Consider the following 23,158-nt stretch of genomic DNA (forward strand, 5'->3'; position numbering starts at 1 on the left):
ATGTGCTGATGTGTAAAGGCACGTAGAGATCACTGAAATGTGAACAAAGGCGCGATGACGCTTTCGTTAAAATCGTTAGTTTAACAAGTATTCTTGAAAATATAAAGACAAAGGTATCACTTTCAAGATGATCTCCTTTAAAGATATTATCACTTTTAAAATAATTTTTTTTGTAAAAATCCAAGCTTCGATTACAAAGTTTGTAATTATACTAATTTTTATTTATCGTTAAATTATTGCTAATGACTAATTTTTCTTTTTTTTAATATAGTATCTAATTAAAAAGTGAAATAGAAGATAAAGTCTTCAACTGTTTATCTCCTTTAGATTTTTTAAATTTATATCATGGTAAAGTGTATTCTCCAATAAATTAATTAATATTTTGATACACTATTTAATTAAAAAATTGGAAATAAAATTCTATAAGCGTTTATTTTCTTCGTTAATTTCTTTATTTATTTCATAATTAAAAATATATTCCGCAGTAACTAATTCCCTTCTTTTAATACAATATCTAATTAAATAATAATGTTGCAGATAAAAAGTTCTTTTACTATGTATCTTATTCATTAAAATATAAATGTTTCTTCTAAAAATGTTTTTAATTTTATTAAATTAGAAAGCCAAGTTAAATTAGGAAGCCAAATTCAAGATAAATAACTTTTTAACTATTTATTTCCTTAAAATTAAATATTTATCACTTTTTTAAATAGCCGATAACTGCACATGCATTACTGCATAATATTATAATAGTATAGTGATAAAAAAAAATATCAATTCCTCCCTTTTATATTCTACAATTTTATCGATATAATAAATGTAATATATTTGTTTCCGCTGTGATACATGTATATTTATTTGAAACGATATTCCTCGTTTATTGAATATTAATTTTTTTTTTATTTTTTATCGCATACATGATCCTTTTTAATCGACTGTTTTTATTCCAACTGAGAAGGCGTATGACTATGAATTTTTTTCAAACATTATCTGCAGTGGTAACATCGTCGACGGCGGTCTCTCACCGATCGACTGTCAATAAATGCATCTTCCGAGCGGATCAATAATAGGTATACTTATTGTTAGCATCGTTCGTCGTCATGTGTATTCATCCGCATGTTCGCACGCACGCTAGGAATCCTTGTCAGTTGCATTGTTGCTGATTGTTGCATCAAATAATCAAGTTGCATCAGAAATGGTAGGAACGTAGAAACGACAGTGAATGACAGCTGCGGAGCGTCATGCTGAGTTTCCTTGTCAAACAACGAGGCCTTCGCGTTGTAAATCGCAATCAGCAGATCGCAATGATGGCTTCCGCCGGTGAGTACGATATACATTGATAACGCGTTATCGCGGCGACGCGGTTTGATAACGCTGACATGATGAACAATAGCGAATTAGTATCATGGAACATTAGCGGTATAATGTAGGATGCAGAATCGTATAACAACGAATGGAGTCATTGCACCATGTATTCATTTTGTCACTCAGTAATTAAGCCAGCAAGTACAGGCGTGCCGGTATCAGTGACGTAGCTAAGCGTGCATTCATCTCATTCAAGACAATAATGGGTGCTTTTCTATTTAATGACCAAAGTCGACAAACATTTTATTTTTCTTAGAATCAATGAGTAGCAAAGACAGAACGACACTTATGTATCACTAAATGCAAAGCGTGCTACGCCAATGCATTTATGATTTTGACAGTTGTTAACGCACGTGAAGGGTATTTCATTTATCGAAAAATTTTGTTAACGTGATTAGCTACAAGATAAAGAATTTATTACTGGAGAACTTTTTTTATTCTGTAACTAACCAACACATTGAAAAATGTGTGCGTAAATAATTAGCGTACAAAAATTTGTAAAACACTGAAATTTATACTTCCATCTAATATCCTTGCGATTCTAAATCTATTATTTGCTTCTTTTTATTGTTCGTCCAATTCGCGCCCCTCGTCATAGATTCGGAACTGTCGATCCTCTCGCCCGTGGTTTATTGTGTTGGTAGCAATGGTAGCATCTCTGGAATACTCCGGATCATGCTCCAGCATTCGAAGAACCGGAATCTACGAAAGTTTCGACTCTTTCGACTGATTCATCATCTGGCAATCGACATCGCTCTGTGAACGCAAAGTTGAAAGTTTAATGAAAATCGAGAAATATTATTCGCTCAAAATATTCTGCTTTTATTAAATATCATGTACGCGAATGTTTGGTTATGCGCGTGTGTATTCTATTCGGTTTGGTTAGTTTAGCTGCACCTCCTTCGCGATAAAGGTGTAGATTTGTGCTTCTTTATCATGAGGGAAGAGGAAGAAAGTGCAGGTTGTACAGGTGATCGGCTGGCGGGTTCATCTGTTCGAGATGGCGCTCGTGTCTCGTTTTGGCGGGAAAGTTGCGCGGCAATTTCTGGTTCGTTGTCCATGTTTGTCTTCATCGATGTCATTCCTGCCTTGTCGAGCTGAAAGATCAAGAATCGTTACTTTTCAAACTGCATTTTCGTCAAGAGCCACTGCAATCGCACGCTGTATCGGATTACACGAACGTTGTTATTCGATTTACGTTGATTTAGGAGTCAGTTGGTTTCGAATCGCAAACGAATAAACATCTCGTGCAATAATCCCTTGGTGAGTGACAAAACGTTGTAAATGTGACTGAGAATTGAAATGGAGTTTAATTGTCTGTTCGATCGATGAAAATATTTATATTTCAATAAGTTGTTACTATGTGGCTTTGCGTACAATGAATTAAATAGAAATAAATATTAAATATTAATTTAACTAAATTGAAAATTAAAATGTACAAGAGAAAGTTTTTGATAAGATTTCATTATATTTTACATATATTACATATTTTCTAACTGATAAGATGATCGATATTTAGGGACATATATCCTTTCATTGTGTTGATTAAGTTAACTCTAGAAAGTAATATTATCTTATTTAAAGTATATTGTAATACGGGGTCTACAAGATAGAAGTCGTAGCCATGAGTCATAGAATTTTGAGAGAGAATCGTAGAAGATTAATCAATCAGTCCAATATGAGAAGAATAATCAACTATGATTGGTCAGTTTTCTACAATTTAAGACCTATGACCGCTGCAACTAATATTGTAGACTTCCTATTACTGTTTGCAATATATGAGGTGTTATATTTCTTACTGAGCCAAGCAGATCCTTAGTATGTTTTCAGTACTAGGCAATGAAGTCAAGCATGTTGTCTGTTTAGGTAAAAAAGCTCTTGAAGCCTTCATCAAAATGTCTGGTTCCATCGGTAAACTGTACAAACGTCCTTTCACTGTGTGCGTAGAGGGCAATATTGGAAGTGGTAAAACAACATTTTTAAGTCACTTCAAGAAATTCGACAATGTTACTGTATTAGAAGAACCTGTTGAACTTTGGCGTGATGTGTGTGGGACGAATCTATTGGTGAGACAGAAAATATTTTTCTTTTATATAAAACTTAAAAGAATTTAATATAAATATTTATTATTTTTGTTGTTAAATCTTAATTATTTACAAAGACTCCACAACAAATAAAAAGATGCGGAAATGTTATATCGAGTGGTTATTTAACATATTAATATTATTAAGCACAATTAGTGTATATTTTTAATAAAAAATATCTGAGATTTTTATATCAAATAAACGCGCATATAACAATAATGCAAAAAAAAATCAAATTAATATCTTAGAACTATGAATTATACATATTTTATATAAAATAATACTATGCTTATATTAATAATTACACATAAACGTAATTAATGTAGATATACACGATAATATTAATATTATATTATTGTGTATATCTATATTAATTACAAAGAATAGAAATTAAATTAAACATTACAAAAATGCATTGCAGGAATTAATGTACAGCGAACCATCTCGCTATGCTTTCTTGTTTCAATCGTACGTACAATTGACTATGCTCCAATTACACACTTGTAAAACACCCTCGCCTTACAAAATCATGGAGAGATCTGTCTATAGTGCAATGTGCTTCGTTGAAAATTTGAAACGCAATAATATACTACATGACGTTGAAGTTACAATATTAAAAAATTGGTATGACTGGTGTTTAAAAAATGCCACTATAGAAACTGACTTGATAGGTACATATAATGTATGGATTTTATGAGAAATTATAATTGAAGAGGCATCTATTGTATATATTTATTTAATTTATTTATATTCTTTGCTAAATAGTATATTTGAGAACAACACCTGAGATCGTGTACGAAAGAATGAAACAACGAGGTCGAAAAGAAGAGAACGCTGTCTCGTTAGAGTATCTGAAGCAAATCCATCAGGTCCATGATGACTGGCTCTATCATCAAATTTTAAAACCACTGCCATCGCCTGTTATAACGATAAACGGTGATCGAGAATTACATGAAATGGTGGAGGAATTTGATAAATGTAAAAATGAAATCTTCAGTAAGGTAATAGACGAAAGCGATGTAAATAATACAATGATTACGGTATCGACAAATCGCGTGCTACCCAAAATTAAAGCTGTTTCAGATTAAATCGTAAAGTAAAAATAATTAATTTAAATACGATTAAAACAAATGCGTCATGTATTAAATTTGATTAATTATTACAACTTCGTACATTGTACTATTTTCATTTTACTTGCCGCATTTATTACTTTTATTGCATATATTTATTTCTTTTTTCATCATATTTATAATATGTTAAAAACAGTACGTAATTGACCAATTATTTCATATTAAGGGATTAATTTTACATTTTGCCAGTATTCAAATTACAAAGTTAAGGTATTTTAATTTATTAACAATAAATTTATATCTGACTCAATATGTATTTAATTGAATTGTCATTGATATTTATTTTGTTATTCTAAATTATTATCAATGAGAGAGATTTGTTGACATTTTAAATAATATTTTGTACATTTAAATTCTTTGTAACGTACTAGATATAATTAGATTTTATCATTGAGTACAAAATAATATTAGTATCAAATAATTAGAAAACAAAATATCTGGAGATATTGCGTGATGAATGATAAACTACTTACAACAAATTTGTTAACACGAGCGTAATTATATTAGAATATTTAATATATCCAAAAAATTTTTATTCTTTTTTTATAAAACTGTTTTGTTAAACGTTCGAAAGGAAAGAATTACAAAAATGTATAGTATACATATTTATCTAATAAAATCTAAGAATTTAAAAATATAAGGATAGGAGAAAGAAAGTTATTATAGGACGTTGTAGCCACATGCGTATACTTCAATTTATGTAATGCCTGATTTGATTGTGTAAGACCAAAGGCATATGTATATGGACTTTGTACAATGACTAAAAGAAATACATATTGTTTGGAGAATTGCATGTTTATTTCTACTAGATTTTATAAAATTAGAGATAAGTATAAAAAAATATATGTTGCACACCACACACACGCGCGCGCGCACACACACACACACACACACACATTGGAATATTACACATGTGTATCGCGCAAAGCGACGTTACAAATTCGTCCGTGATATATTATTAACCAGATCATGTTCCTATTTGAAACGTAGGCTCAATGCGATTCCATACAATGTCATATCGAAGACTGAATACAAATTAGTCTAGAACAATATTCTGTCAGCCTATTTGATATTTAGGCGAATGTAAACTTCGCAATCGGAATGGTGCGTCTATGAACTCTATGTGCTAAAATATGTATAAAAACAATGAAACAATATTTCGAGTAAAAAAAAATAATCACAATCGTTTACGTAAGCGTATGTACAAGCGTTAGGTAGAAATTTCTATTTGCCGCGCCCAACTAAGACGGATTCTTGCGAGCTGCAACTAACCGCTCGACGCAGTCGTACTCCTGACAAGACCATAGTATGCTAACTAACGTGCCGAGTTGAGCATCCCGTGTGTTGGCTTGTTTCCAATCAAGCAATAACTGATAGATTACCTGAAATCACACATGGATTAAAATTAGCATAAATTGTTCGCTATTAGTATACATTTACAAGAAATGTGTGAATTTCACATGAAACGTTTAATTACATGAATAATACTTAATGTTTTATTAATAGTAATCGGTCGTAAACGAATGAATTTCAAATATCTTGTTCAAACAAGATTACAGTCTGATAAAAAAAATCACCAAGATTGATGAATCATTCGCGATAGAATATCTGATTCTTAGAGTTCGATATTCACCTCGTCGATACCCTTGTGTCTATAATTCTCCTCGAATTGATCGATCTGTCCGTCCGAATACGAGAGTCTTCTCGCGACGTCCCGCCATCCGTGCCCAACGTGTGTCTTAAGAATGAACATGTCGTCGAACCCGAGCTCCTCTTCGCACGTGCTCAACTCTTCCACATTCTCGGACATCGGCCGATGCTTCGGTTTCGAAGCCGTCTCGGATTGCGTCGCGTTATTGTTCGCCGGGTACTGATTCACGTTGCATATGTAACTTGTGCGCGAGCCGATCTTCACTCCATTGGAGTTCACTATGTTGTAATTTACCACATTCGTGCCTTGTGCTGGAAATTAATTTTTAAAAATTATTGAAGAAATATCGTTAACACTGCAAAATTATAATTACATTTAATTATTTAAAAAGTGAGATGCCATACGAAATTTTCTTGCGAAATCTGTTGCATTCGTTAAACATTTTCGTGAAATATTCAGTTTTTAATATAATATTTTAATTAATCATTACATGATTATAAAAATTCATCTTCTTTGTTGATATCGCGTAACTAGGGCGCTTAGATAACGAGCTTTAACTCTTTGATATCATCACTCAATCTGTTTCAATATTGAAACTACCATACGCGTTATATTAGTTATTCTATCACGAATAATCCTGAGATTTGAAGCAGTGGAAGATTTGCATGACATAAAATTTCGGCGACTATTACGATTCCGCTGAGACGATAAAGTCTCGTAAAATATTTTACGATATGAATACGTTGCGCGTAAAACTGCATATTTTAAAAAATGTTGGTTTGCGAACGAAATAATTTATACTGCAGTTTTTTAAAAAGAATCGAATACCATAAAAATACACAACAGCCAAAAATCTCTTCAGCAATTGGTATTCCCCGAGTTTACGCTGTTAATCGTGATAAGGCATCTCATCGTCAGTCATACTAATATTTATAAGAGGAATATATGGAGCGGCATATTTTCGTTTGCTTTTTGATAAAATCGCGACGTATATGCGGCATTCGTTTCTTAACAATTCTTGTCTCGAATCACCGTTAAGTAAATTATAAATAATGCAAATGTAATACGTCACCTTATCGAAATGCCTACTTAGCATTGTGTAATTTCTAATCGCATTTTGCCTTTTTATTTATTTAATGAGATTTACAGAACCAAATCTAGTCGCATAATTATAGAATCACACTAATCAATTTTCGAAAAGTTTCTGCGCACAAAGATATCTTTTATTAAATTATTACATCCACATTGTCTATTTCTGTAAAAAAAAAACATTTCGCGAAAATATTCGTCTTCTCCACTGTAAAAAAAAAAAGAACTCCTAAATAACTCGCAATAAGGAAAAATGTTTTAGATAAAAGTTATGAACGCAGTAAAAGATACTTGAATACAAAATAAAATTCTAGAATTGCTTTGTATTTAAAATTATGTAAAGGCTCGTTAATAGCCCGATAACGTTTTTACTATATAACTTACAATATTTGTATTTTGGTTTCGTCTTCGTCCTTGGTCGTTTATACTCCTTTGATTCGCTCGTCGACCTCGTGTCGCCGAAGTCTTCCGACTTTGTACAAAAATCGGTGGGTGTCGTCGGCCTTGCGCCGTTTGGCATCGATTTTTGATCTTGCGTCGACATCACGTCCTCCTGTTCCTTTTCCGGCGTGGCAGGCATCGACTTCGATTGCGTTTTCGTCAATTCCTCGTCCGAAGTCGGTGAAAGATTGTGCATGTAGCTTCCGGTCCGCGGTGGATCCGGTTTCGCGTCTGTCGTCAACATATCGTGAAATCGGCGCGACAGTTGGGACAGGATTGGCATTTTCTTAAACGCTCGATGTGCCTGTAAATGATGTCTTAACGTTAAGATGTGTGCTTTAAAGATAATGTTCTGAAATCTTTTTGAATAAGAACGAAATATAAGCATGATTATAAATTATAAAGAATGATTATGACGTTTAATGCATCTTAATAAAATATTCCTAATGTATAATTAAATAAAAGAACGAGCCGTGTTATGCATATTTATCTTAATTCTTAACTCTTTATTATTTACGTGGAGTTCATAAATTCGTTAAATATAGATATGAATGCTATTTATATATACATTTAGTGCAAATTATTTCACAATTAAAAATTTTTTATCTAAAGGATGTATAGAATATTATCCATTTTTATTTAATTATAAGTCATTAAAGAGAGCAAGGAAAATTGAAATATAATGTGTGAGAAATATACACAACTAATTATGTTAAAAATAAACGATAATACAGTAATAAATGCTTTTTCAGTATGGCGTACTCGGCTTTCTTTGTCCAACGCTTTTTCCAATGCTTTTTCCATAATTGCTTGATATTGTTTTTGATTGAAAAAAATATTGTTTGCAATATGAAAGTTATAAGCAACCGAATTAGGTTGAGTATCTATACTTAAGTGTGTTGTTCTCGTAGTGTAACGCTTGAGAATTAATCCAATTTTTACATTTGCAGTTAGAAAAAATGCACAACATTTAAAACACACGATTTAAAAATCATGTGCTTTCAAGTTTTACATTCGTTTCGCTACACACGATATTTCTCAATGCCGCAACTAACGTCAAACCAGACACTCCTTACATTATTTCTCGTTAAATAGATACAGCTAAGTAACCAAGCATAGCATTTTCCTCGGAGAGACTCGCGTTTATTGTCATAACGAAAAATATGACGAAGCACTGTCGAAAGCGTGGAAAAATATTTCACGAAAGTACCAAATTTATATATACAACTTTTTATGAAAATTAGTTTATCACTTCTTTTTCAACTCACATATTTTTTAAAATTCAATTTTAGTAGGTCTTTAATTTGACAATATATATTTTAGGTTATCTTAATTTAATACATTATAGTAATAAAATTGAAATTATTTTGGTTACAAACAAGCTCTATGATATTTGTATTGAAGATAAATAAAATCTGTTGAATGAATCTGTTTTTCTGCTCTCACGGATGTGCCATTAGCCATTACCGTAATTATATGCGATTCTAAAATTAACAATCCACTTATCCCATATATAATACTTCCGGCGCTATTGTCAGATACATACAAACATGCATCATTCGTTTACATAGTTATTCTTCGAAAATAAATAATATTCCGGTCTGCGAAAAAGTTAGCAATATAAAATTGAAACGCTATTATGCTGTAATTGAAAATATTGTCCTGTAATTGAATACGTATATGTGATTTCACATGAAACGTTCGGTTGAAGATTTAGAATGTTATCGAAGATGGAGATCTTTGTGAAGTTGTTATATTCGAACATCGCAATTATATAACAGTCAAATTTAAATTTCGTATCCATTCATTAATATACTTCTAAAATATGACAAAATAAAAACAACTTGTCTCGCAATTCCATGATGTTCCAGTATTCGTTTTCCCAAGCTCTACAAAATAAAAGCAAATTACGCGATTTGAATATTGGTAATTCCTGCATCGTGCTTTTTTATATAAATAGATGTAAACAATATAAGTCCCACAAACATCGGGTTTTGCGATTATCGCATTTAAGATTAATCTGAGTCATCCGAGGCGATCAAGAAAAAAAATCGCTGGAAATTCCGACGTTCTTCTCAGTCACGTTTCTAGCTATGATAAAAAAAATCCGAGATTACGTTGACCCCCTGCGTGACGTGCATGTCTTACTCTCAGAATCTCTAGATATCTAATACTGCTATGTAAATATATCTAACGTGTAAACTGCCAATGTATGTAATCTAGTTATCAGTTGATACGCACTTTTCTTCGTCCATTTCTGATATATAATCAACATAATTCTGCCGATCACTCGTGTGAATATGTTAACTCGTCAATTTGTAAACTTTTATTCCCGAGTTTTAAATTGCTTCGGAATACCTCGACCAAAAATGTAGCAAAAGTATAAATAAAAAAATTTATTTATCTATTTATTTATTTAAAAACTTTTTGATAACATTTCACTCTAACTAAAACTTATCTTTCATATATAATATGAAATGAAAAATAATATGTTTACTGCGTAATATCGTAGATTTAATTTTGGAAAATAAGAACTATTTCGACTTAGAATTCATGAATAACAACATTTAATTTGGTAATTAATTTCATTATTTACTTACACAGAGTGCTAATTAATTTTTCAAGTGTCTATCTGTTCAAAATACTACGAAAGAATATCGCGTTCAATGAAATTTTTGTCGTGAAAAAATCGTTTTAGATTTTATCACAGGATACTTCTAAATTTTTGAAGGTTACAAAACATCCTGTACCTTCGTGACTAAATCTATTTTCACTGCACCGTATTTACAGCAGACTTCCCGGAACTGTATTATTTATACCGATAAGGCGATTCTACGTATATACCTGTTACAGACAGTATTTTTAATTACAGACGTCTCGCAGGTGTGAAAGCACTTGTAATTACATATATATTATCATTCCTTTGTTGACATCTGGCTATTCTAATCGATTCTGATAAAATTTATAATAAATTGATAAATTGATCTATTTACAATAAATTCTATCGGCGTTACAATCTACAATGTTTAATTCTATATAATATTCATTACGTGTATATATATATATGTATATATAATATTTAGTGATATATCTAAAAGTAGTTTTTTATAAGAGCAAAGGAAGAAAAAATATTTATAATTTTTTAATTTGCGAATTAATTAATCTTAATTATTTTTTTATACTATATATCACTTGTAACTTTCAATTTTTCGTAATGTAAAAGAATAAGAAAAAAAGAGAGAGTATTCTACTTTCACCATTTTCTGCGTACTATTATATGATCATTTTTTATTTTATGCAGGAAAATTTTTTATTTTAATTAATAAAAGAAGTTAGAACAATTTTGATTATATATTCAATTATATGTTGTTATCTTCTACATTCCACTACACGACGATGCTTGTCGCTATCAGCTCAGTCGTGACCCATATGTGGTATATCTTTAAACTTTTTACAAGTTTCACGCATGTCGCAATGATAAACAGGAAAATGCATGGTATTCTGTAGCGCTATACTGAAAACAAAAAAAGAATATTTGAATATGATTCGAGAGAAGCTCTCTACATGTTCGAAGCGTTGATGAAGTCTAATAGCACAGAGAGAAAAAAATTTACTATAATATGAACGCGAAAGAGATTATTAAATTTAATTGTCAAATTTGTTTGATATTTATAGCAAATATTTTGCATTTGTTGTAAATAATTTTTGTAACGAAAAAAGAATTAATATTTGTTACATCTGCAAATAATTTGCGACCCCTATATTTGCAAATGGAATTTGATATTGTAGCACAGAATTAGCAGCCATAGGATTTTTTCCCTCGGCGAGACTTTCTATAATAAGCCATTACGTCTTCCTAAACCGTAAGAAATTGATTATAATTAACTATCCTTTTCACCTGTAACTGGTCAATTCCTTACGGCTTAAGACTTAAAACTAAATATTAACGGCTTATTGTAGAATGTATTATAGAATAATGCAATCTGTCAATATGTAATCTACTAAGTGTAATGACTAATGACCTATCTATTACATCAAACAAATGAATTACTCGAGATATGAATCGATCAAAGGATACTGTTGTTCTCTACGATGCGCTTTTTTCTGCAAAGAAATAACTACGGAATACATATTGCATGTTGGACTTACAGAAATAATGACTGACGTTTACACCCTTTTTTGGGCTTAATAACATCCGTAATTATGAAACTGACCAATCACAGTCATTCCATTATTGGCTAATTTCATAACTGCGGATGTTATTAAACCTACGTATAAACATAGTCAATATATAAATATAGTCATATTTTCAATATCTTGAAAAAAACAAGATTGTGGAGAATCAACTTAAAAACAGCGAGACTCTGTTTCGATTTCTTATCCTATATATTTTTCTAGGTCCTACATTCTTTTATATAGAGATTGAGTGGAAAATTTGAAGATTGGTGAATATATATATATATATATATATATATATATAAAAGAATTAAGATGAGATAGAGATTGTAACCGGTGTAACCAGTTTTGAGAACTTGTATTTTGCTTTGTGATTATTGCTAAGATTATTTTTAAAAAAGTATTATTGATCTTGAGGTCTTTGATTACAGAATTTGTCTGTAATAATATTTTGAAGACAATATAAAAGCCTACAAAAATATAATTTTTATAAAAATATTTTTAACATGTGTATTTGCTATTGTTTCACATATTTTTATATTGTAGTACTATTTTTTCAATTTTATAATTTATATATTTTACGTTCCTTTCCAAGGATTTCATGTCGAGAAATTAAGAAGTTTTTTGCTTTATATTTATTTGTCTACATACGTGTCGTATCTTGAACTGAAACATGAACAATGTGTACCCATCAAAAGATTTTCAATTCAGAAAATGAAATAGAAAACCGCGGAGGAGCGCCACACCTTGATCACATATCAGTAATGTTTCCGATTCAATATTGTACAGGATGTTTACGCGATAACTGAATCAAGAAACTCAATGTTTCTAAGCTGTAACACAACTCGCAGATTATTAATTAAATCAAATAATTAAACATCCGAATATTTCGCAATTTTAATTTCTAAAAAACTCCTCCGAGGATACTTCTTGGCGCATCTTTTTTTGTTGACTTTACACGATCATAAAATTCAAGCTTACAGAGGATTATCGGAGCGTTCAGTAAGCAAACTCGGCTTTTTATATCGCGAAATTAATATCATGCCTTCGCGAATTTCAGATAAAGTAACCCAAACATAAGCATTATGTAAGCTTTGTGTAATTTATGTGCATTATCAACCAAGTCTGTATACCGCTGTTAGACGTATTTAGTCAACCGGGCGTGAAAAATAAATAAAACCGATTGTTCATCGCGGAAAAACAGCATATTGACACCTATATTTAAATTAAATTTCGTTTATCTAACGAAGAGAGATAATAGAATGTAATGTAAACTATGTTGGAGTATCATGTGGATATTTTTTGATATTTTTAGATTAAATAATTGATTTCTCAACATCTCGTTCTGTTTAGCAATTAATTAACACGATACTTGTATATAATTTATATAAGCAATGTTGTATGTTGTTGAATTTTTTACTAAGCCGGATGTATATAATGATAATTATAACGAAGATAAGAACATTAAAAGAGAATATTGAGTGCCATTAACACTTTGCGATAAATAACTTAGATACTCGTTGGATGATCCATTAACGTGTTATAATAAATAAATAATTGTAATAAATGTAAAATATTTAATAAAAACACATTCAACCTAAAGGTGCACATAAAATTTCGAGTATACATTAAACAAGTAATATGCAGTTAATTTATTTGATTGTAAATTTTTCTAAATTTATAAACTACACAGTGATATAATAACCACAATAGTTTTGATGTTACCAATTAAATTTATAATAGATTTATAATATTCATAAAACTATATATCAAAAGTAGATTACATTTACATTCACGTGTTTTTTAACTTTTAATGTTAGCATTATTATCAATTTAAATTCCAAAAAGAATTATTTAGCATCCATTGTACAATTACGATCAATGATTTTGAGTGACGTTGTTGTGACTCATACGCCTTTTATCGGACAATCTGGAAACGGATTTCTCTTTATTAAATTGCTATGCAAAGCCTGTCATTTCGCCGACGAGCGCTGCAAAAATGTGTTTGCACGGTTCAGTAACAACCATGTGCATTGCTCAAACGAGACGTGTGCACAAAACGGCCTTGCCACTTGGATTTTCCAACGGCAAAACCAGTTACCGCAGCGTGGCGATGCTAATGAATTTGATAGTCACCCGACAAACAAACACAGAACAAAGCCTTTAACTTGTCGGTAATATTTCGTAGTAAAATTATTATAATACAATAACGCGGAATTTCCGTATTAATTTTGTGGATTTGGTAGCTCTGCGAATTTCGATTGTATATTTTGTTTGTATTCTAAATTTTCATAACGCTGATACAGACTATCGTGCTCAATTTTGAGACTTTACTGAATTCATTTATTTATAACTATACGTGTATTACTATTCATTTGGTCAATCTTCACGATACGAAACTAATTCGACGTAGACGTAGCTCTTGTACAGTATCATAATCCTTTATATAATCTAGGGAGATTATTAGGATCGATTAATTGCCGAATTGTAATCGATTAATTATTTCTGGTCTTCGACTAATTCATAATTTAATTTAGCAAAGTCATGACACACAAAAACGTATCTCGATAAACGTAACTGATTTTGATTCACTAATCTATTGTGTAGATAAATATTGATTCTCAATTATTATAACAGAATTACCCTCTACTCTAAGTATTTCAAAGAAAATATCGATTCTATTAAAAGATCATTTCTATAGTTTAGTTTTCTTTTTATAATTTTATATGATGCAGTTGCTTATAATTCTATCAATTATACGGACAAATAACAATTGAATTGTCTGTTTAAAATAAAGCATGCAATATTTATTCAATAGAAAAAGGAATTTACTCAAATTATACCATAGCAATGGCAAACTATATTTAGCTTATCAAAACTGAAAATAGTTTATAGTCGTGTGTGAAGACGTAAATAAACATTTATCTGCAATTCGTAAACATAGTTCTATTTGCCATAGTTTCCTTGAAAGTTGCTAATCGACAGCGGTTAAATGAGAACGTCGAAGTAATTTACACGTGAATTAAAGTAAACATATTGAAACCACTTTGATGATGACTTGCAGAAATTGCAGATATCGATTGGCTAAAAAATATCCGTTGTTACACGCATAATAGAGTATATAAATGTCTCGCGTAATCGAGTTCAGATTTCAAATTGTAAATTAAGGAATCTGCAAACAAAACTTTAGATAATAAGGAGTTACCTTATTCCCCCCGTATGACATCCAGGCATGTATCTAAAATATTTTTATTTGAAAAATAGTATTTGTAAGATAATTGTATTTTGCATTTCAGCGGAACATAAAAATACGTATTTTGTATTTCAAATACTAAGATTGACAATCAATTTTGTTATTTGAATTATAAAAAACTTTCAATCTTTCGATTTTAAAATTTTGGTCTAGGAACGTTACTTCTCACGCTATACAAGAAAAATACAAATTTAATCAGAAATCTCTTTCAAAATATTAATATTAAAATTATTTTAAAATTAAAATAATATAAGTTTAATATAAATGCAATACTAATGCAATATTATATAAGAAACATTTATACTATAATATAGCGTGTAAATATCAATATTTTTTGTAAAATGCACAGAAGTTTGGAAAAACGAAGTGTTTCACATGCGTCACTATATAATCGCTTAACCTAACGATTATGACGCTTTGCCTAATCGGTTCTTAGAAACGATGTGTTTATTAGCACAAACCCTTAATAAACACCATTGCTTTCAAATTTGCCAAGCAATGCCAATTTAATTTCACCAGTTATCACCAGTTACTCCTCTCTCATTAGAGCATTAACTTTATTATTAAAAAATATCTCTCATAAATCTGTTAATAAAATCTACAATTATCGAAACTCGGAATCTTCAATATAAAGATTGAATTCATCATGTGGAAACACTAAATATAGAAATGTGGCCTCGGTATATCATTTAAATTCCGAATCACATGAAAGAAAGTGCATTCCAAAGCGGATGCACGGAATTCTTGCCGCAACCAAATTGACCGAAGTCTGACCCAAAATTTAAACGTTTCAGCAATTATCTGGTTAAATTACTGCCAAAAAAATTTAACTACTGATTAATTATTTTTTATGTCGTAACTATAATGTATTAGAAAAGAAAGAATGAAAATTTAAGAACGAGTTAAATAAAATATTAATATGAACACTTAAATTCTTTTTCTTTTATTTTTATCCATTTTTTTTACATATACGTGCTCTATTTCAGTACCAAACCGCAGAACGACGTTGACTGTTGTAAATTGCAAGTCTACTATATATAGAAAAAAAAAGTAAAGAAGAGAACAGCGAAACGGACGAGAATAAAAATTGTTTTCAAGGTTAAAGATTCAAGATCGAACTCCGACGTGCTAACGTTAAAATTCTTTTTGCGTCATAATATTACATTACATTTGGCCAGCAGCTTTTCTAAGAGGTAGGTTTTAACAATCGACACTAATATTGTTTTATTATGCTATTTGTCTGTCCACATTATTATTAATATTGTAAATTTATTTTAGAATAAATTAATGTGTACACGAAGAATAAATGAAAGAAATAAATTGGTCCTAATCTAAATACATTAATATGGATCGAAACTCAGCCTGAAGCTAACATGGAATCTAATCATAATTTAATTCTCATGTAATATAATCAGACACGTGCATAGAATCGAAAAGTCACGTTTAGCACTAAATACACGGTATGAATAAAAAATATGATATATGCAAAAAACAGCGAGAAGGAAGAGGAAGCACGATAAAGCTGGATATCTTCTAATTATGAAACGTGTTGAAATATGTATGATAAAATATAGAAGGCTAATACGGTTTTCTCGCAGTATTCTGTCTCAGGTATGACGAATCATACGTATGATAATATGCTATTTTACGCACGAACAATAATTTATTCGTAACATTACACATTTGCTTGTTACGCTTTTTTTCAATAACAAGTAATGAAGCGAAGATATTTAGAACTGTACGGAGCAATTTATCTCCCATTGTTGAAACTCGATAAATAATGCGGGTGTCACATCCGGTGGATATATCATAAATGATTTACATCAAACGAAAACTTTATCATATTCCGCTATCGTTTTTACATTGCTCTGTAGTAACAAACACAAATTATCATTGTAGATCATTGTAGTACATCATTATAGAATATGTATATAATAATTTATATATATAATATTTATATGTATTGTATGTATAATATGTATATAATATATAAATGTTATATATAAATTATATATATACAGGATGTTTTCAAATTCGCACCTGCGAAGTACAAAACGTGATACTTTATCTGCTAAGAAACAAATACTTTTTCCTTTAACAAAATTGCGTCCGATAAATAATTTTTGCGCTTATTTGTTGATTTCAACCTGCCCTCCTGAAAAAACTACTTATTTTTTTAACGCAATTTTACTACAGAAAAAAGTTGTTTTTTATGCTAAAACGGACAACTTTTTCCTGTAATAAAATTACATTCGATAAATAATTTTTACGTTTACCTCGTACAACTTCAACCTGCTTTCCTGCAAAAATTACTTGTCAAGCGCAATTTTGCAAAAGGAAAAAATTATTTCTTTCAGCGTAAAGTATGACGTTTTGTATTTCGCGGGCGCGAATTTGAAAACACCCTGTATATTTTTATACATACATATGTGTATATAATTTTCATTCAATCGGGATTCAAACTGTCATTCATCTCCCTCGTGATACACGAGGAAGAACATTCATCGCGGGTTAGAAACAAAGAAAATTTCTTGCGGCAGGAAAATTCTGTGAAGCTTAAAGGAGTGATAATCATATCGACAATGGTTTGCGGTTGAGTTAATTCATCAGCGTCAGCCAATTCAACATGTTCATAGTAATATGTATATTTATATATACTTGAATTCTGATGTAGCATTATCCACAATTATACATTTACGATCAATTATATAATATTTGCATATATGCACGCACATACACATTATTATCGTTTATCACAGACACAATACAAATAGTTTTTTTGTAGAGAAAATGTAAGAGATAATCCTAAATGCCTTTCTTCAGGCTTCAAGAATGAATGGTCCCGAGTTCTCGAGAAGTCCTTCAGAGTGGTTCCGCATTCGGAGTTCTACGTTATTGAAGAAAATGCGCACAAGCGAAGATTCGCAGATTTACGGTGATCGTACTTACCTTGTCACCAAAAAAGGTTGAGCGTTCTGGCAAATTGACGTTTCTTGCAGGCGTGATCATGGATTCACTTGATAAAGATCTACTACTGCTGCTATCGCTACTTCTCTCTTTGACGATCACGTATTTCAATCCATGAAACTCACGACGCACTTCACTCGCTCGTTGATCGCCAACGACTGACTATAGTGACTGTCTGACTAACTCGAGCAGTTGAGAAGTGAGACAAACCACCGTATAATGCGAGAGGCGACTCCATGCCAGCAGCGTGACCGACCGGGAAGGTGCACTCGCCTTGATTTTTTAATAAACTTGTCAAATGATAGGTCTGTTTTTTATTTTTGCACTAGACTGCACTAAAACTCTTTCGCTTTCGCCAAATATTATATAAACATATACTTATCTTATCTCATTTTAAATTCTAAAAGTGTACACTGTATAGTTCAGTCACAAAAAACTGACCCAATGATTAACAATCCGTATTAGCGAAGTTACGCTGTTTTGGATAGAATTATTAATTTTTTATTGTTTTTGACAAAATCGTTAAAAGAAAATTAGATTACGACAACTAATAATATATAAGAATTATCTTAATTATCGTTTCGTCTAGTAAGCAAGAGGAGATATGAGGTGGACCCCGCATTGCGTGGGGAAAATATATTTTGAATATTATTCAGTGTCGGGGTTGTTTTTCCCTCCATCTATATATGTATATAATATTTATGTGTATAAGCATCAAATTAAATAAAACTTATAACATATAAATTTTATTTAATTTAATTTGTTTTTTTTTTTAGTTATTTTTTGAACATATAATATTTTAGTTACTTTTTGAACATATGTACTAGTTAGTGGCCCAATTATTGAACGAAGTGACAAAAATTTATGTACAACTTTAAAAAAATACATCTTATTAAATTTTTATAAACAACGAATTTAATTTAGAGTCGTAAATATCTCTCTCACTAAAAGTTTAATATTTAAAATAACACTGGTAAATTTACTTTATTCTGAATTCTTGTCCAGGAAGAACTTTTTGGTTGAAGATATTTAAACAAATTTATCCTACTGAGGGGACAATGGGTACACCACTGATTCGAACATTCGAACACTAGACCTGTTCTTTTTGGCTAAACTTCTGCACCAGTTCATCTTTCTTCTTCTTCTTTCCTCCTGAAGAGAAAAGGAAGAAAGTCGAACTGGTGTAAAAGTTCAGTTAAAAAGAACAGGCCTGTTGTCAATACACTACACGACGAACATGCGCGAGACGACGCAACGCGAGCAAAATGATGCGGGAAAATATGGATTCGGAAGCCTTTTACCAAAAGTACATGTTGTCAGAAGAAATCATGGCGAAACTCGAATCTATCAGGGAGGCGTTGAAAGATAACATCGCTCAGGCTAATCCGATGTGGAAACTCATAGCGGAACAGGAACAGGTTAGAATTGTATCAGTTCATACACATTATGAACTATAATCTCAATGAAGTTTATTTAATTTTTAAACTAATATGTATTCTTTTCCGTATCTGTACAAAGATGAAATAATTATGAAAATAAAAAAAATCATTAATATTAGATCATCCCAAATTCTATACAAATACTCCAAATTCTTATACATATAATTTAACATAAACATGTACTGTTCGATTTAGAATGAAGAAGAAATATGTTCAGAGACTGAAGATAGCGATGATAAGGATGAACCGATGGATAATAACGAATCTCAAACGAACTGTAATCAATCAGTACCACCACCGTCTACTCAATTTTACTTTACACAAACTGAGAGAACTATAGAACCGAAGAGATCTGTTGCTACAGTGCCACAAAGGTGTGATATTTTAGAATGTGCTTGTGAGAATTTGGAACGAAATAACGGCAAACTAGACTTCGTCCAGTTAGACAACTTATCCGATGAAGATCTTGTCCCATTGGTGGACGAGATGGCAAGAAAATTAAGTCCTAAGGGTATCTATAATCTATGTCTGTCGATGAATGATATGACTGTTGAACAGAGAATAAAATATCTCAATATATTTTGCACACATCTGTTGCTACCAAAGGTATCAATGGCACATTACTGATATCTACTATATTTTTTCCTCAGATATTAATTTTTGTTTTACATTGTATTCATAGATAGTCGAACTGGAGGAGCCATCTCGTTTATTATCATCTGCTATCGTTGAATGCATTAAAATATTTCCCGATGAGGTTCAGCAACTTATATTTGTTCCTATTCTCAACATTGAGTTGAAAGATATAACATTGGTCACCACCATTGTGAATGCGTTTGATCAACAAAGGAAAACAATTCTTTTAGGGTACATTTCTCACAGTCATATAATATATATGATTTTAAAGTATAATATTTATTTCAAAATTGAAAATTAAAAATGGGAAAATAAATTGATAATTTTTTTATATTTTTGCAGAGAATTTCTTGCATGTGTGAAGGAATTAAAATTATGGCATATATTTGTGTTGCAAAGTTTGTTATCTGTAAGACTAGATCACAACATGATTGATAAAATTATCAAATTATTCTTGGAAAAAGCACTTTGTTATTCCAAAGATAAAAACTTCGGAAAGCTTATATTGTCATTTTCAAAAATTAATACAGCACTAACTGTAGAACAGAAAAATGTAATCGCTGAAATCGCTGCTGTTAATGAAACATTGTTCAAAAAGCCTATAGAAAATATTTTAAGGAACATGTAATCGCTAAATCACATGTGTAAAAACGCATCTATAATTGTCTATCTAGTTTTCCCCGATTAACGTATTTTTATGAATGTGTATCTTTAGAGATTAAAATATATATTTTTCTAAATTAGGACGTGGATTTTTTATAGTGAATTTCAAATATAATTTCATAGATATATTTGATATACAAACATAAAACATTTCCAACTATTAATTACAATTCCTTGTCATTTCTTGTTTAGCTACTATCTAAATTTACTCTTTTTTTTTTATCTAATATTTATGCTGTTATGGGAGTGAAGAAGATCGCCATGTTTCCCTTAAATTTTTCAATAAAACTGGTACTTTATTTTTACATCAAAGATTCAGTGTTTATTATTATTTAGTAAGGCATACACTAGTATTTATTATGTTAAAATTTGTTCTTAATTAAAAGTTGGATGCAGATATTAATAACTATTAATTTAATTAAAAGCGATGCGCGCGAGATACGACGGATACGACTCCGTACGCGGATCAGCTGATAGAAGATTTTTCTATTCGAAAGTACGAATGACAGTTGACATTATTGTTCCGGAGCGTTATACTATTCTTACATAAGGATTAGTGCCCGTCAACAATTGTTCGTAAACCTGCAGAAGGCAGGCTGCCTCGATTATCGTGCGAGAATGACACAGGAGTTGTCTGGTGTGACCATAGTGATATTTATAGCAGCAGGTGTTTTGACAATATTGTTACTATTCATCTTCGCGAAACGACAGATCATGAGGTTCGCTTTGAGATCTCGTCGGGGTCCTCACATTCCCATAGGACACGACGCGAAGAAGGTATGTTTTACGATCCAATGTAATTTTGAGGTTAACTTACTGTTATATGATTGCTTAACTCATGATAAGTACATAATTTTTTGTGATGCCAAAGGAATATGTAAGTCCTTGGAAACTAGTTTTTTGTTATTACTATTTTAGAAGTTTTAAATTTTTCAATTATATAAAAAAGTTATAGAACGATAATTAATTTACATAAATAGAACAAAATTGTGAAAAATAAAACTGTGAAACATAAAATTATTCTAAGTCAGTATACTATTTAAAAATTAGGAAAATGTCTCTAGTATGTCACCAAGACTCATATGCTCCAGTTAAATATATACTGAAAATGTTTCAGTCCTTGAAAAAGGAAATAGAAAGGAGAATAGAAGTGATACCTAGGATCCAATACGAGCCACAGCTGATTAGCGACCCTAGATATATTTTGACTTCAGGTGGACAAGCCCCACCGCATTATTACAGATTAAAAGCTGTTGACGATGTTAAAACTTTAGGTAAGTCACTATTCCGTTATTAAATTAGTTTTTTAATATTGCATTAGACTGCACTAAAACTTTCCTTCTCGCTTTTGCCAAATATTAAATACATGTCTATTTTACTTTATAAGTACAAAGAGTGCATATCAGTTTAGTTATAAAAAGATCTCAAGCTTTGTTTCATATGATATCTTTGCCTTGATATCTAAGCCTTGTTTCATTTACAGAGGCAGAGATCACAAGATACGACAATTGTCTGAAGAGACATCCTTCGGAAAATCTGAGGGCATACTTGCTCACCACACTCGCTACTCCATTAAATGGAAGCGGCCAGCGTTTAATTCACCAGTTCTGTGATTTGTACGAACATGCAAGACACGACCCTACAGAATTTGGTGACGATGAGTATCAAGTGTACACTCGCTTGTTTTTGAAATTAATGGATGCGTAAGTGTGATTCGGAATGTCTACAGTAGAAAAGGTTATTTAAAAATATAAAAACCTAAATATAATTTACAAATTGTTCACAGGGCACGTTTATTGAAATCATATCCAAGCAGCAGGAAGTCCAGTCCTAGTCGCACGCCAATCAAAAAGAATGTGGAGACAAAGAGAAATATTCTGGAACCCAGGATGCGTCCGCCCGAGGAGCAAATTCTAACTGGTTCAAGACCTAATACTTTAACGGTAATGACATTAGACAATAGCGAGACGTCCGTGTAGCATTATGAGTACCGTCACATACAACATATGTGACGAGGAAATTGTAGATAGATATATATGACGCAAAAAAAATAATTTATATTAAATTATACGAAAATAGAACGTCCGGTTTAGTTAGGAATTTATTAATACACATTTTTACTTTTACTAATAAATGCACCTATGCTCGCTATTCTATTCAAGTTGCGTATCGAACGACATATATTTTATATACAACGAGCAAATACGTTTCTTTCTGTGATTTATTTTATATTTATATGAATTTACATTTATACAAATCAGCCT

General features: G+C 31.0%; 4 protein-coding genes across 5 annotated transcripts; 3 read left to right on the plus strand and 1 right to left on the minus strand.

Moving 5' to 3' along the window:
• Nucleotides 1-1,046: 1,046 nt before the first annotated feature.
• Nucleotides 1,047-4,644, plus strand: dnk (deoxynucleoside kinase). Of its 2 annotated transcripts, none has more exons than XM_018502150.1 (4): nt 1,047-1,320; nt 3,232-3,431; nt 3,871-4,120; nt 4,215-4,644. In XM_018502150.1, exons 1-4 carry the CDS (start codon nt 1,242-1,244, stop codon nt 4,535-4,537), a joined length of 852 nt encoding a protein of 283 aa, XP_018357652.1. In that variant the 5' UTR covers nt 1,047-1,241; the 3' UTR covers nt 4,538-4,644. The 2 variants fall into 2 exon arrangements, with proteins under 2 accessions (XP_018357652.1, XP_018357653.1); XM_018502151.1 differs by lacking the exon at nt 1,047-1,320 and adding an exon at nt 2,051-2,628.
• A 555-nt stretch (nt 4,645-5,199) lies between these two features.
• imd (death domain-containing immune deficiency protein) lies at nt 5,200-18,406 on the minus strand. The gene is made up of 4 exons (XM_018502609.1): nt 18,139-18,406; nt 7,704-8,064; nt 6,213-6,541; nt 5,200-5,961 (listed from the first exon to the last, which is right to left on the minus strand). The coding sequence occupies exons 1-4, from the start codon at nt 18,196-18,198 to the stop codon at nt 5,821-5,823; spliced, it is 891 nt and encodes a 296-aa protein (XP_018358111.1). The 5' UTR covers nt 18,199-18,406; the 3' UTR covers nt 5,200-5,820.
• A 901-nt stretch (nt 18,407-19,307) lies between these two features.
• LOC108757910 (uncharacterized) lies at nt 19,308-20,908 on the plus strand. The gene is made up of 4 exons (XM_018502608.1): nt 19,308-19,574; nt 19,791-20,201; nt 20,278-20,462; nt 20,574-20,908. The coding sequence occupies exons 1-4, from the start codon at nt 19,422-19,424 to the stop codon at nt 20,857-20,859; spliced, it is 1,035 nt and encodes a 344-aa protein (XP_018358110.1). The 5' UTR covers nt 19,308-19,421; the 3' UTR covers nt 20,860-20,908.
• A 454-nt stretch (nt 20,909-21,362) lies between these two features.
• Nucleotides 21,363-22,924, plus strand: LOC108757689 (uncharacterized protein C1orf43 homolog). The gene is made up of 4 exons (XM_018502195.1): nt 21,363-21,671; nt 22,012-22,168; nt 22,378-22,597; nt 22,681-22,924. Exons 1-4 carry the CDS (start codon nt 21,513-21,515, stop codon nt 22,871-22,873), a joined length of 729 nt encoding a protein of 242 aa, XP_018357697.1. The 5' UTR covers nt 21,363-21,512; the 3' UTR covers nt 22,874-22,924.
• Nucleotides 22,925-23,158: the final 234 nt, after the last annotated feature.

Source organism: Trachymyrmex cornetzi, unplaced genomic scaffold (assembly GCF_001594075.2).
Source record: "Trachymyrmex cornetzi isolate Tcor2-1 unplaced genomic scaffold, Tcor1.1 scaffold147, whole genome shotgun sequence".
Taxonomy (NCBI): Eukaryota; Metazoa; Arthropoda; class Insecta; order Hymenoptera; family Formicidae; genus Trachymyrmex; species Trachymyrmex cornetzi.

Bases quoted from the DNA above. Each gene is read 5' to 3' on its own strand.
- dnk (XM_018502150.1), top strand. From the start codon at position 1,242: ATGCTGAGTTTCCTTGTCAAACAACGAGGCCTTCGCGTTGTAAATCGC. The intron at 3,432-3,870 runs GTGAGACAGAAA...AATGCATTGCAG, and splicing joins TGTGTGGGACGAATCTATTG to GAATTAATGTACAGCGAACC. The intron at 4,121-4,214 runs GTACATATAATG...TTTGCTAAATAG, and splicing joins TATAGAAACTGACTTGATAG to TATATTTGAGAACAACACCT.
- imd (XM_018502609.1), bottom strand. From the start codon at position 18,198: ATGATCACGCCTGCAAGAAACGTCAATTTGCCAGAACGCTCAACCTTT. The intron at 8,065-18,138 runs GTAAGTACGATC...CATCATTTACAG, and splicing joins CAACCTTTTTTGGTGACAAG to GCACATCGAGCGTTTAAGAA. The intron at 5,962-6,212 runs GTGAATATCGAA...GTGTGATTTCAG, and splicing joins GACACAAGGGTATCGACGAG to GTAATCTATCAGTTATTGCT.
- LOC108757910 (XM_018502608.1), top strand. From the start codon at position 19,422: ATGATGCGGGAAAATATGGATTCGGAAGCCTTTTACCAAAAGTACATG. The intron at 19,575-19,790 runs GTTAGAATTGTA...TGTTCGATTTAG, and splicing joins TCATAGCGGAACAGGAACAG to AATGAAGAAGAAATATGTTC. The intron at 20,463-20,573 runs GTACATTTCTCA...ATATTTTTGCAG, and splicing joins AGGAAAACAATTCTTTTAGG to AGAATTTCTTGCATGTGTGA.
- LOC108757689 (XM_018502195.1), top strand. From the start codon at position 21,513: ATGACACAGGAGTTGTCTGGTGTGACCATAGTGATATTTATAGCAGCA. The intron at 21,672-22,011 runs GTATGTTTTACG...AAAATGTTTCAG, and splicing joins TAGGACACGACGCGAAGAAG to TCCTTGAAAAAGGAAATAGA. The intron at 22,169-22,377 runs GTAAGTCACTAT...TTTCATTTACAG, and splicing joins TGACGATGTTAAAACTTTAG to AGGCAGAGATCACAAGATAC.